The sequence below is a fragment of the Phyllostomus hastatus genome, unplaced genomic scaffold, assembly GCF_019186645.2.
Source record: "Phyllostomus hastatus isolate PE091 unplaced genomic scaffold, TTU_PhHast_1.1 phas_scaffold_21, whole genome shotgun sequence".
NCBI classification, from domain to species: Eukaryota; Metazoa; Chordata; class Mammalia; order Chiroptera; family Phyllostomidae; genus Phyllostomus; species Phyllostomus hastatus.
This window is the reverse complement of record NW_025334017.1, coordinates 24,684,190-24,699,681: the sequence shown is the minus strand read 5'-3', so window position 1 is coordinate 24,699,681 and position 15,492 is coordinate 24,684,190. Positions and strand designations below refer to the sequence as shown.

The 15,492-nt window shown below is 37.6% G+C and overlaps 1 protein-coding gene across 1 annotated transcript in view; it reads right to left on the bottom strand.

The window, feature by feature from the left end:
* The window catches only part of DCAF13 (DDB1 and CUL4 associated factor 13), a 29,010-nt gene that overhangs the window by 12,599 nt on the left and 919 nt on the right, over positions 1 to 15,492 (bottom strand). The window contains exons 2-6 of the mRNA XM_045860985.1: positions 9,662 to 9,861; positions 9,000 to 9,107; positions 5,238 to 5,327; positions 3,438 to 3,593; positions 462 to 539 (exon numbers count right to left, since the gene is read on the bottom strand). Coding sequence (XP_045716941.1) covers positions 462 to 539; positions 3,438 to 3,593; positions 5,238 to 5,327; positions 9,000 to 9,107; positions 9,662 to 9,861 — 632 coding nt within the window. The remainder of the gene's footprint in view (positions 1 to 461; positions 540 to 3,437; positions 3,594 to 5,237; positions 5,328 to 8,999; positions 9,108 to 9,661; positions 9,862 to 15,492) is intronic.

Here is a 15,492-nt window from a genome sequence, read left to right as displayed (position 1 = left end):
TTGGGAAATCTGTCACTTTGAACAGGACAGTGTTTGTCTAAACAAAATGCCAAATTAGTACCTGTCAGCACGTAACTGAATAAATAAAGCTGGTTAAGTAAATTAGTTATAAAACTTTCTGGAATACTGTATGTGCTATATGATGATCATGGGCCTGAAGTGAAGGGATGCAATACTTTTAATTAAAGAACTTTCAATTTAACTAGATGCCTACCACCTGCATTATGGGAGCCACAGAGACGACTAGGATCCAGTACCAAGTATAAATGCAGGTCTCTAAAAAGTAATAGGGAGCTGAGCGAATGTCACTGTGATCCCTTTGCAAATTTGTATGTTCCAATAACATCTCTATGAAAAAAATGTGTTTTAACTCCGAAGAAGCATTTGCTCCATATTCTGTCATCAATCCACCAAGGAATGCACTAACAATAGTACAGAGAAGAAGATAAACGGAAACTCACCTTTTTCAGAGGAGTAGCTTGCCTCATATCATATAGTACTATATTCCTGTCAGAAGCACAGCTTCCCAAGAGAAATGTCTAAAAATAAGTACAACAATCACCAGTTAAAGCCAGGCTTGGCAGCAAACCATGTCCATTCAGTGAATAACTGATTTAATTACCCTTAGTGTTTACATTTATGATGCAAAGTTATAGCATTAAAGTCCATTTTAAGAGAATACAATAAATCACTCATAATCTCAACAACCTAAATATTTTCCGTGTTAAATCCCCATTTATGTTTTAGATGCCAATGATGACAGTGTACAGATAGTTCTGTACTCTATAACGGAACATATTTTACTTATCCATTCAACTTCCATCTGTCTTCTGTTTTTCAGTATTATAAATAACACTTTAATAAACACTTTCATACACTCAGCTCTTCTCTTTCTACAGATAAAATTTCAGTAGTGGCATTACTAAATCAAAAAAACATTTAAAAATTTATTGCTTTTGGTATTTAGGGCTAATTGTTTTCCAGAGAATTGTGCCAGTATACACTTTAATGTGGGAATTTGTCAATTTTACTGCAACTGGCAACATTAGGTAGTATGATTTAAAAGTTAATATCTATATGGTAGTATTTTCTAATTTTATAAATCATTACTTTTATTAGTAGTTAAACATATCCTCAGGGAATATTAACTCTGTATAAATTAGGCCTGTCCTTTGTTTAACTGTCTCACCATGTTTCAAATATTTATTTCTAAGCCAGTTATAAATGTGCAAGGTACTTACAAAACCCTTGGTGTTTGGTGAAAAGAAGCCCTCTACTACAGTGGAGCCTTGAACTCTGCTTTGTAGCGCCATTCCTCCACATTCGGGGTTCCTGACACTAATTAACTCTTGGCTTCTGCCTACTAGTTACTTCCTACTGCAAATGTAAGAGGAACAAGGCTTATTTACTAAGTATCTGTATGGCCAGCCCCTACTTGCGTGTGTACAAAGTTCAAATAAAACATCATCATGATCCCCAAAATTCTTCTTTTAAATCACTTCCTCATTGAGACTTTCTCCTAGTTAGTGACTCCTCTCAACCTTTCTTGGTGTTTCATTATATCACCCTGAGGTCTGACCAGTTCCAATTTCTAGATATAAAGACTCTGAGGTATAAGCAAAGCAAAACTTCCACCTGGACTGAAAACTGACTTCCACACTGTAAAATGTGGCAAAGCTAAGTATAAACACTTGGCTTTATTAGAATTCTAGGTTCAATATTTTAACAGAAAATTTATTACTAATAACTAGAGGAGACAAATACACTCCATTTGTGCACGGCAACACGCCCTTTCCATTAAGTTTAATACAGAATGAGACGTGCACACCATTTGCTTTTACCACTAAGTCAAGTTCATAAGGTTAAAAAAAGTAAAACCACACACACAGCTGAACAAATATAGTGATTACCCAGGCAAATGTGAAAAACATGGTTGTCAGGTCATCACTAAGGATTACCATTTTAGAGCTGCCCCATCAGTTCTGACACAGATGTTCACCAAAACACAGAAACAGAAGATCTTCCCTCAGAGAAGGAGAAATCAGTATCTGTCCTCCTTCTGTTCTTTTTAAAATTTTTTAAAATTTATTGATTTGAGAGAGAGAAGCATTGATCTGCTGCTCCACTTATTTATGCATTCATTGGATGGTTCTTGTATGTGCCCTGACCAGGTATCGAACCCTCACCCTTGGCGTATGGGGACAATACTCAACCAACTCAGCACCCAGCTAGGGGCTGCTTTTTGTTTTTTAAATAGTAATAACATCACCATGCTAAACTTGAATAGCACCTCCTAAAGATATTCACATACATTATCACATTTTACACTCACAAAAAACCTATGAAGTACACTGAAAGATATAATCAATCTTATTTTAAAAATAAAGAAAGAAATATAGAGAAAAAGTTTGGACTGTGAAAGTTCAAAGGCACGCTGGCAGTAGGTTACACACTAAGGGCAGGAAGAGTATCCTCTGACTGACTTCCCAGAGGCGCTACAAGGTCAAGTGCACATCACAAGACGGTACCTCATGTGCCAATACAGCATACAATGTTTATACCCTGCCACTTTGACTTGGCCTTTCTACCCTCCCTCTTGTCTGCGTGGGACTCCCAGAGTATAAAACCTGCAAATCAGGGTTTTCTCTTATACTATCTACCATGATAATGTCCCAATAACTTCTAAAATCAGCTTACATGTGCCACAATTTCCTTTTCTTTCTATAGGAAAAAGCATCTCCACTGGAATCTTCTGGGCAAGGAGTTTGTCTCTAGTTACGCGTTCAGAAAAAGCTCCTGAGAAGATGTGGAGTCTAAGGGCTAGCTTAGTGTGCAGGGCAGCCTCTTTCCCTAAACCCAGACATGACTATAAAGTAGCAGCCTATCTCCACCTCTTCCCCCACACCTGGAAGAATGAAGAATCACAGCACATACTTCTTAGAAAAAAAAAAATGTCACTACTTAATATGAAGTACAATAATCAAGCATATTATCAGGAAGCTCTGGTGCCCTTGCCACTTTCAAATAAATACAGAAAACAATGCTCAATTCCCCCTCTTCTGACCTCCAGGAGAGTGAAAACCAACACTGCCCTGAAGGTACCATGACATACTCGGTGGTACGAGAGTGCTGAAGACGGGAGTCAAACAGGAATGCCGCCGCACAGTGTGTGTGCGAATCCTACCCCCGAGCACAAGCACACACCCTCCTCTAGCGGGGCTCACACTGGTGTCCAGGCCTGACCCTCGGACAAATAAGCTGAGATCTCACCAAGGGTGTCAGAACTCAGGTATAACCCGGAAAATTGACCAAAAGCCAGAAACACAAGGAAAACTCATAAAAATTTTATCACATGTTTAAAAGTTTCCTATGCAGAGCTGAAATTATTAAATAATAAGGAAACAAAGAGTAAAATATATTTCAAAAAGAAACATTACCTCAATTGGGTTAAATTTAACACTACATATACTGTCGAATCCCCAGGTCATTGAGCATATAGGGCTGGTTCTTTGTTCATCCCAAATGTCTACTTGCTGTCCACACGTGGCAAAAACAGCTTCTTTCCAGTGATGATCAATTCCTGTATACACTGTCTTTAAAAGCAGAGAAGCTGTTATAAATGGATCTTTCATTACTACAAGTCTACAGAATAATATTTTAAATATATTCATCCTCTCTCTCTATTTATTTATTTTTTGAGAAAATCCCTGTTCACAAAGAAACTCCTTTGAAGCCCTTAAAGGAGAAAACAGTCCCAAAGGAGTGATTCGGCCTACCACACATTTTGGGAATAAAGAAGAAATGCTAACACAGGATGCATTTCAGTGTGAAAACATATCACTGAAACAATTTTTAAATCATCCCTGGGTTATTGAAGGATCTAATGAAATACAAAAATAATTTCTAAAAAACTTCATTCCACATTTACCATGTGACTCCCAGGACAGAAACACATAGGTAACAAGTGGATTAAAATTTAGAGAAAAAAATAAAACCAGTGAGGGTTGATGCTAATATTGTTAAAAGCAATAAAATCTTATAAGGTTGGTATTATCCACTTAAAATAGGTGATTAATCTAGTCAGGTCCAAATTAAAGTCTGGCTTGTACGATATCGTAAAAACTGTTTGCAAAGCCAACAAGAGGGAACACAGGGTCTGGCAGAAGTAAGGCCTGCTCCAGTGAGGCTGGCAGGGTAATAAAACGGGTGTGATTATTTATAGTTTATAAGATTTTGTGATAAAAAGGGGGCATTATTTGTGCTGGACCCTGTATTTAGCTAATACTTTAGGCTTTTAAGAACTTTTATCAGCTCCTACAGGTTTTAATTATTTTCTATTCATAAAGTCAAGTCCTACAAACTTTTTCACAATTAGAATTGCCTATACCACAGAGGAAGAGGTAAGACTAAATATTTCAAAAAACTTTTGGAACTTCTAGAGAAAACACATTCTGCAAGTATGAAGCCAGTTCTGTTTCAGACATACATCACTGGCCATTTTTTTGCCACCTGCAGGTTTTCTACCTCATACTCATACCCCACCTCCGAGTCCTTTTAAGAACACTGAGAACTTCTTGAAACCTGAGAAGCAGCACCTAAATATATGCTAACTATACTAGTGAAATTACAAAGTGAGTTTAAAAAGGTATTTTTAAAGATTAAATCTAATTTTACAACTTTGCTTACTATCAAATGTAAGCATTAAAAAACATGGGTAACCAAACGTTCTGAATTGTACTTAAGCTATAACTAAACCATATCATCTCATTTGCAGAATGTTTTAAGAAATATAAATGAGGTTTATACAAAAAGCATCACCATGTTATAACATTTCTTCATTTCTTAAAGGATTCTTTCAAGTTAGACATCTAAAGCTTTGTGTAAGATCTATGACAATATAAATCAGACGGAAACTGAAGCATTATTTTCTCTGATCTTTTTACCTTACAGATGCCCCCCCGCCCCGCCCCCCAGGGCCTTGCCAGAGAAATGTCTCACTGCACCCTCTGGCTAAAAACAGGAATTGAACCCAACTACAGCAAACACTGAAGAACTGTTCAAATTCTTTAGCTGCAAAGGACCAAAACTGCATTAAATATTGATTAAAACAGGTCAATTATTACAGTCTAAAGTCTTTAATTTCTTATTTGTATCTTTTTTTGAAAGACAAAATTATGAAATAATTTGAAAAGACAAGATTTTTAATAGACAAAGTGTGGGTCAACTTATTTTTGTACCTTTCCTAATATTGTGTGCAGTGGCTCCTCCTCTTCCCCGAAGCCTGGGCCGTCCATCTTCCACTGCTTCACAGTTTTGTCATCACCGACCTAAAGCATTTGTTATGGTGATAATAGACAACAGTTATAAAGCATACATTTGCCAACATATACATCAAACTACAAACATCTCCAGTTTTAAAAATAACACAGATGGTCTCTGTCCAGTATAATTATTCATGCATTTACCTCATCTTGTTATAAAGACCTATAACAAATACATATAGTACATAAAATTAAAAATAAAATAGTATGGGTAGAGCAAAAGAAAATGAGAGTAGGAATAAAGTTAAGTCATATCTAACGGCAGAAAAATGCATATTGCAATAAGGATAGCATTTTAAATTAGGGAGAAAAACAGATTTTAATAAAATGACCTTGTGATATCCAGTGGTCATTTAAAAAGCTGAACTAATTTGATGCCTGACATAAAAATAAAATGCCAGATAATTTTAAATATGAAAAAAAAAAAGAACTAGAGAGGAGACATTTTTATAATCTTAGCATGAATAAAGTCCTTCTTTGGCTGACACAAAAGTCCAGAAACCACTGAGCTGAGGGTTTTCAAACTAAACTACAGAGCTCCGAGGCACCCTAAGAAATTTTCAGAGGTTCATGAGGTTAAAACTATTTTCATAATGTTAGTAAAGACCTCATGTGCCTTTCACTGTGCTCACGGATGTGCAGATGCAACGATGGGTACACCTGTTGGCACCTTAGCTCAAATCAAGGCAAGACAACAAACTATGGATTTTTAGACTTGGGTATGTGGCAGATATATTCAAGATATTACGTGAAACAAGCTACAAAACAGAATGCCTAATATAACCTGATTTGGGTTTAAAAACATCATGTATTTATCTGTAGGAAGAGCATAAAATCAAAAAGGGAAACACTTCCTACAAAACAATTCATTGTACTTGTGATACTAGAATAGGGTAAGTGGTTAGGAGAGAAGTTTGGGTACTAAGGTCAGACAGAAATTTCTTTTGTCGAGGATGCTAACAGGCAAAAAAGTATTTATTAATAGGGCTATATTTTATTAACGACCTGAATCTAAATTACTGGCATCATACCAAAACTCAACTTTGGAAACCAGTGTTAGGAGCCAGTAAAATGTAATCAAGGCACCAAGGTCTTAGCTGATCTGGCTTGACCCAATGGGATATTTCAGCATTTATGGAAGACAGGATAAACTGTTATTAGGAACACCCTCCCTGAAAACTGTTTCTTTCAATCAAGCTTTAGATAAGCGGGGTCTGCCAGCTCAAGACTGAACCTCCTTGTAAATGTCTGAGCTACTCTGTACGAGTCCATTGCGCACAAGCCTCCACAGACCACAATCCTGAGAAGGGTTTAACGTCTGGTAGAATGGAGGAACCAAACAAGAATCTGCCTGGCTAGAAATACCTCGTCTCCAGGCTTAGTGAACTGAAGGAGGACCTGCTGGTACCACAAAATGGGATATTACAGATACTATGAAATTTAGGTAATATAGGTTTGTCTTTTGCAACGTTGTACATTAAACATTTTTTGAAACATTAAGTGCTGAAATTATGCCAGTGTAAGTAGTTTTCACATGTGTCTCATCTCTAGCCAGGCACACATTACTTAAAAAATATCTAAAGGGAGAAATGAATAGTGAATGTAAAACATTTTCAGCTTTTATTCATTTTTAAGCATTAAAAAAGTAGTAAATCCTCTGACTGAAATATTAAACTACTCAATATATCCAGAAGAAGAACCAACTGTAAGAAGTGTAGCTGCTCCAACTCCCCCCCCAACTCCTTCTACAACATACACATGTGTACAGGGTCACGAAACTTCTCTGCACCCCTCTAAAGAAAAGCTACTAAATGCTCTGCAAGTTAGCCTATTTTAGTTGTTGACAGCAAATAAGTTTTTCCTTACTGTTAACATTAACAGCTATCCCTAATGTTGCCATATGAAACAACCGGTCCATTTTTGTCTTTCACATGACAATCTTTCGAATATTTAAAGGTAGCTCTCAGGTTTCCCACATGTCATCTCTTTCCTTCATTATTCCCTGTTTTTGCACCCAGCATGCTACTCAACTTGCTCTCTGAAAAACCACCTCCGAATAAAGAACAAGAAAGATTTACAAGTTGGTGAGTGTTTGTAGAGACACGAAAGGTTGCACAGATAGGTCAAAACATTTGTAAAGATACACATCGAACTTCTAAAGAGTAGAATTATAGGACCTTTAACTTTCAATTTTTTGCAGGTCTACATTCCTGAAATATTCTTCTCAGTCTTCATTCTCATCATCCTTCATAGTAGCTCACATAACCTACTATCCCTTCCTTCTGTGACATTAAGCTCATGCACAAGTTCCAGTTCTCTGGCTATTCCCAGAGTTTCTCCATTCTTAGAAGGTGGGCATCCTCCAAGGCTAGTTTCCTGACATCTCTGATTTCTGTATTTTCCACCTCACTTCTCCCCAGTGATGCCATACCATGGCTTCAATCGTTATTTCTGTATGGATGCTTCCAAGTTTAACACGGACTTCCCTCCCGAGCCCCAGGTCTGTATCTGCAAAGGTCCGAGAGACATCTTCACTCGAATAGCGCATGGCACCCAGCTCATCACACTGTACCCTTCCCATTCTCACTCTCCTCTCCTGTTTCTGACACTCCTGGCTTCCCCATTTCTGTAACAGAAAGTACCATCTTCCTAGGCATCCCACAGTTATCAAGCCTGTCAAACTTCCAAAATGTTTCTAAACCTACAGATTTCCACTACCCAGCGTTGACTCATCACTGCTTAACAAGATTATTAAAACAGCCTCCAACTGTTCACTCACTGCTGTCAAATTAATCATATCAAAGCACAGTTTAGATTTTTGCCATTCCCCTGTTAAAAACTTTCAATGAACTCAGACATTTATACACCAATATTAACAGCAGCATTATTCACAAAAGCCAAAAGGCGAAACATCCAAATGTCCACTGATGGATGAATCTATAAACAAAATGTGGTATATATATGCAATGGAATATTATTCAGTCTTAAAAAGGAAAGAAAATTCTGGCACGTTCTAAAACATGGATGAACCCTAAGGACATTATGCTAAGTGAGGTAAGTCAGAAAAGAAGGGCAAATATTATGATTCCTCCATTATGAGTTTCCTAGAATAGTCAAATACACAGATACAAAGTGAAATAGCGTTTATTAAGGCCTGAGAGTTACAGTTTGGGAAAATGAAAAAATTCTAGAAATGGCTAGTGGTGATGGTTGCACAATGATATGTACTTAATGCCACTGAAACGCATACTTAAAAATGGTTAGAATGGTAAACTTTATGCTATATAGATCTTACCTCCCCACACACACAATAATTTATTTCTTCAAAGATTTATGACCCTGACATGGTACAATTTACTTTTTCTTAGCACTGAAAATCCTCCAGAATAAATAAAACACCTTTCTAGCCTCACCTTGCATTAATCCTACTTCTCAGTACCCTATAGGATATTTGTTTCACTATTACATTAAGTAATACTCATTCAAAAATTACATACAATAGCATGGGGAAGGCTGGATTACATTAAAAATAGTTCTTTTTCAAGGTTTCAGTAAGTTATTTTGCATTGTGAAATTCTACAAGAGCCTTGGAAGAAATAAATAAACTCAGAAAATATTCCATTAGACCAGTCTTATCTATGTTGAAGAGAATTAATAACTTAATTGCATTATACTTACAGTAAAAAAAGAACTCCCACAAAAACGGGTACATATTCCTCGAACAAAACCTTCATGTGCCTGTATTGTACGGACACAGTTTCGTTTGGTCAGGTTCCATATCCTAACCTACGACAGGGTATACCAGGAAATGTCAGTAAACTGTTAAATATAAATGTTCAGGCACAGAAATACTACAGCCCAAGAAAAATAAATTCAACACTGAAAAAGCTGTGACTCATTCTACCAGACAGCTAAAGGCAAAATCTTCTGGATTAAAATAATGCAGTCATTAAGGATAAGTATACCAACAAGCAGAACATTCAATCTGTTAAATACTCTATTGATTCTGGTTTAAAGCATTTCAAAGCTTTTTCTTTGCCAGAGTGGGAAATAAGTGTTGAATCATTACTAACATCCTGTTACTAATAAAACTCACACTGAAAATCTTTATTATAAACATGTTTTATTATTTACTATCAAATTAGGCCTAAAGCTACTACATTTTTAATTTCTTGGGTTTAGAAAAGAAACAACAGAAGTTACTAACTGAGCCTTGAGAATGAAAACAACATATAAAAATGAAATCAAACCAATTAAAACTCACAGTAACTCAAAACTAAAGAACATTTGTAATATAACTATTTTTAGTTTTAAACATCAACATTTAGAGTGACACTTGCCTCTCCATCACATGCCCCAGAAAGGACAGTAGCCAGGCTCTTTGGATGCTTTGCCAAGCAATTGACTCCATCTCGATGACCATCCAGGGAAGCAAGGAATGGCTTTGCAAACACCCGTTCCAGTTTGGTAGCATTTAAAGCTCTCACGTATTCTCGTGGGACCTCAAAAGGATGTAAGGTTGGATCATAGTTTCTTGGAACTGAAATAAAAATGACTCCTCTTAATAAAAACAATTCACATTTAATATTTCCTGTAGTCTTCCTTAACTAATCATTCAACTTGTTATTCAGTAAGCTGCTGTTCTATGCCTAGCACTGTAACACAAAAGTAGACCTTCTGTCCAGAAACTTGCCAAAATTGCCAAAAACTCATGGAATGCATATATTTTGCAAAAGACTTCGACCCTATATATACACAGCTTTTGCTTTTTAAGAAAAGATTTTATTTATTTTTAGAGAGAGGGGAAGAGAGGGAGGAGGAGGAAAGAAACATCAACGTGTGAGAGAAACATCAATCAGTTGCCTCTCACCCGCCCCCAACCAGGAACCTGGCCTGCAAGCCAGGCACGTGCCCTGAGTGGGAACTGAACCTACAACCCTCTGGTTTACAGGAGGACACCCAACCCACTGAGCCACACCAGTCAGGGCAGCTTTTCCTTTTGTGTTGAACGCTTCAACCAGTTGTAAGCATTCACAGGCAGGGCTTCTGTTACATTCTTCACTTGTACTCCTATGCCTAGCACACTGCCTGGCACAAAACAAGTGCATGATAAACATTGGCCCAACTGAATTCTAAGCAAACAGTGGGGCAAGGAACATTATTAATCTCCAGTGCTAATCACTGCAGTAACAAACACTGTTGTGATTATGATTATAGCTACAATTTATTGAGCACTTTCCATGTTTGTTCACTTACTTTAAAAAGAGTTTACCATGTGCCAGGCACTCTTGCAAATACCTGACATATTTTTTTAAGTAATTTTAAGACATTTTATTTATTTTTATTTTTTAAGTATATTTTACTGATTATTCTATGGGACGGCTGTCCCATTTTTTTCTCCCCTTTATCCTCCTCCACCCTGCACCACTCCACACCAGCATTCACCCCTCTTAGTTCATGTCCAGGGTCATACAGGCAGTTCTTTGGTTTCTCCATTTCCCCTACTATTCTAAACCTCCTCCTGTCTATTTTGTACCTACCGATTATGCTTCTTATTCCCTGTACCTTTTCCCCCATTCTCCCCCCTCCCCCCACCTTGATAACCATCCATGTGATCTCCATTTCTATGATTCTGTTCCTGTTCTAGTTGTTTGGTTAGTTTGTGTTTTTGAGGTTTGGATGTTGATAGTTGTGAGTTTGTTGTCATTTTACTGTTCATAGTTATGATCTTTTTCTTAGATAAGTCCCTTAACATTTCATAGAATAAGGGCTTGGTGATGATGAACTCCTTTAACTTGACCTATCTGGGAAGCACTTTATCTGCCCTTCCATTCTGAATGATAACTTTGCTGGATAGAACAATCTTGGATGTGGAGCCTTACCTTTCATGACTTCAAATACATCTTTCCAGCCTTTTCAAGCCTGTAAGATTTCTTTTGAGAAAGCAGCTGACAGTCTTATGGGAACTCCTTTGTAGGTAACTCCTTTTCTCTTGCTGCTTTTAAGATTCTCTCCTCATCTTTAACCTTGGGTAATGTAATTATGATGTGTCTCTGTGTGTTCTTCCTCGTGTCCAATTTCTTTGGGACTCTCTGAACTTCCTGGACTTGAAAGTCTATTTCCTTCACCAGAATGGGGAAGTTTACCTTCATTATTTGTTTAAAAAAGTTTTCAATTCCTTGCTTTTCCTCTTCTTCTTCTTCTCCTTCTAGCACTCCCATGATTCGGATGTTGGAATGTTTAAAGTTGTCCTGGAGGTTCCTAAGCCTCTCCTCACTTTTTTGAATTCTTGTTTCTTCAATCTGTTCTGGTTGAATATTTATTTCTTCCTTCTGCTCCAAATCGTTGATTTGAGCCCCAGTTGCCTTCCCTTCCCTGTTAGTTCCCTGCATATTTTGCTTTATTTCACTTTGCACAGCCTTCACTACTTGCTCTATTTTGCATCTGCATTCAATCATGTCTGTGAGCACCCTGATTATTCATGTTTTGAACTCTGCATCTGATTCATTTAGCTCTTTTTCTGGAATTTTGATCTGTTCTTTCATTAGGACCATATTTCTTTGTCTCAGTGTACCTGTTATGCTATAAGGGGTGAAGCCTTAGGTATTTGCTAGGGTGGGGCACCCCACTTTGCTGTGTTGTGGTGCTGTATGTGGGGGAGGGGTCAGAGAGGGAACAGTGATGCTTGCTTGGCTCTCACCCTGCTTTCAGTCATTTCCTCTGCTACCTACATGCAAATTGAGCCTTTCTGGTGCTGACTCACGGGTGGGCGGATTTGTGTGCGTTCTAGGGCCTGGTGGGTCTCTCCAATGAACTTTTCTGTGATGCTGGGGGTTTCTCCCGCTGCTGCAACCCCCACCGCTTTTTACAGCCAGAGGTTCTGAGGCTTTAGTTTCCTGTGCTGGAACCCTGGGTTCCATGGTCTCTCTCATTCCCCAGTTTATCCACACACAAAAGTGGGACCTCCCATTCTGTCAGTTGCTATCTCGTCTGCCCAGTCCCACCCACTCCACTGCCTTGTTATGCACCCACTCCACCCCAGCTGCCCATCTACACCCCTCCTACCAGTCTGGATGAATGTTCCTTCTTTAACTCCTTGGTTGTCAGACTTCCATACGGTTTGATTATCTGGCAGTTCTAGTTGTTTTTTTGTTTTTTGTTTTGTTTCTGTCCTTCTTTTGGTTGTGCAAAGAAGCAAAGCGTATCTACCTATGCTACCATCTTGGCTAGAAGTTCAGATTTTATTTTTTAGAGAGAGGGGAAGGTGGGGCAAAAGAAAGGGAGAGAAACATCCATCAGTTGCCTTTCATAGGCCTCCAAACAGGGATCTATCCTGTAAACCCAGGCATGTGCCCTGACCAGGAATCCAACTGGCAACCTTTTCGTTTGCAGGCCAGCACTCAATCCACTGAGCCACACCAACCAGGGGGCTGATACCTTGTATTAACTCATTTAATCTACACAGCACCTTATGGGTTAGGTTGTACTATTACTTCCTACCGTATAGATGGGGAAACTGAGGCACAGAGTAGTAACTTGCCTATGAAGTGATGGAGTCAGGATTCAAACCAAGACAATCTGGCTCCAGAATAAATGTTTTTTAACTACTATGCTATGCTGCCTAACACTCTGTCACAGTTAATACTCTGAATATCTAAAAGTAAACCTATCTTCTCACCCCATGACTCCACCTTGCTGTCTCTTCTTTCTGATTCCCTGTCAAAGGATCTGTGGATGAAAAAGAGGTTCTACAGAAGCAACCTCACAGGGTGATCCAATCACAAATTCCAAAATGGACAGGTTATGGAAGGTAATTATACCTCCGGCATATAGTTTCTTTAGTAAAACATTCATCTTTGCCTTAAGCAAGCTCTTTCCATTGTTTCTGTGCTTCTGGGTTAACACACAACTTTGAAATAAGCTTAACCACCCTCAAAAGAGCACAAAATCTTTTTCAAACATATAAAAGAAACTGCAAAGATGTCATTCTCCTGAGCATTTGAAATCTTGCTTCCCAGCAACTGTCAGTTTGGCTCAAATAAATTCTTATAAAAATTCTCTACAAGTCCGTGAGATGCTGATACTGACAGTGCTATATTCAACATTCAATCAAGCTTATGAATCCATCATCCTTATTCCCCAGTGCCAAAACTTACAGTCCTACTTACACTCTCTCAGAAATACTTCTTACTCATTTTTCCCTTTCTCTTCCTACCTCTAGTAACTTAGTTTTGGCCCATATTACTTTATACTTGAACTACTGTATTATCATCCCTACTTTATTTAATAGCAGTTTACACTATCACCAGATTCACTGTTCTAAAAACACAGCTTTTTGCATGTCACTCCCATGCTCAAAAACTCTCAAAGGCTCCCTACAAAACTCTTGGTCGTCTCTAAACTCTTTTGCTTGTATGCCCCATTAGGAAAGGAGTTTTTGAGCAGATCTCTGCTGCTCACCTATACACACACACACATAATTTATTAAGCAAGAGCATGTGATTAAAGATGCTGTTTTTTCAAAATCTCAATCTAATACTATTCAAAGGTTTTAATTACAATATTTGGTTTTAATTGCTACTGCAGTTGCAAAAGATACAGGCAGAACTTGCTAACCCACGGTACTGTGTTACTGAAAACAGACATACTGGAGAAAACTCCTACTGAGGATTCATAGCCACAGAAAAGCTCAGCAAATTTTACAATGCTTAATTCATCATTATGTTCCACAACTCTTCTAAGAACTCTGCCATATATTACCAAGGAACCACTGGAGTAAAATGGATTTTTATGGCCACCCCCCATCACTTCATAAATTATTATAAAGATTCTATTATTTAAAATAATAAAATTCCCCACTTAATGTAAACTGTAGAGCATGGTACACTATTCTGAAGGTAGAAGCAAGCATACCATGTCAAGCCTCCAGTCTTTTTTCGGGATACCTCAAGTACCACACGCATCAAGTGACTATTCAACATACTACTGAAATGACAGTATCGGTGCCAATGTAAGTATTATCTTAATAAAGATTAATTTATTTTTTAAGATAAGAAATGTAAATTGAAGTATTATTTGTTTTTTTCTACTCCGCAATGAATAGCCCAATATATCAGTTTTAGAGATCTCTGACCAATGGCATTAATTTCAAGCTCCTTTCTGGTCTTCCGCAATATGGGCCCAACCTACTTGTCTCCAGCTTCATGTAATTTTTGAAACTCCAATTTTTGGCTCCAGCCAATCTGGTCTATTCATTGTCACCTAAAACTGCCTTGACCTTTCCCACTCTTGAATACTTGTAGAAGTCATTTCTTCCCACCAAGAATGTACTCCAACTTTCATCCTAACCTAAATAAACCCTATGTATGCTTTAAAAATATTCAGCTTAAATTTCATGTCTTCTATAAAAGGCTTCAGATCACTACAATCATTCCAACCTCTAAATTCATACATTCTGTCAACAAGTCAGTAAGTATACATGGAGCATCTGCTATATGTCACAAGCACCAAGGATACCATAGCTGACAAACACATGACATATATTTATGTAAGTTTTTGTCATACATCTGTATATTAACCAATGCATCAGAATAGCCAATGGAATTTTAAAACTACAGATTCTCTGATGTCCTCCCCCCTAGGTCAATGAATCAAAGTACTCAAATAAGCATTTCAATACTGCACAAAATTTACAAGGAAATGACAGCTAAATATTAATAAAATAATAAAGGAAGACAGCAAATATCTTCCTTATTTTGCTTTACTGAGCTCCAATACTTCAATTTTTCCATTTTGCTATTAACACTTTCATCATCAAGTATAAAGATATAGAAAGTTGTTATAAAAAATAAGTAAGACCCTTAACGCCAAGGTCAGATAACTCATCACCTTCTAACCTTGAGATTCTTTGACTAGCCAGTCATTCACTCATTCCTGCATTAAGAGAATGCCTGAAACGCACTCAGATTGGCAAGGATAAATACAAGGTACTTGTGAGAAAAGTAATGACTAGCAAAACTAGAGAGGAAGATGGGACCAGGTTCAAGAAATAGAAATGTCAAATCCAAGTGACATAACCTAATGCATATTAGAAACATTACCGTCTTGTTATCTTGTTACTTAATCTGTAAACATCTTCTGAGTAGGTATTTACTTCATAGCAGTTCTTGAA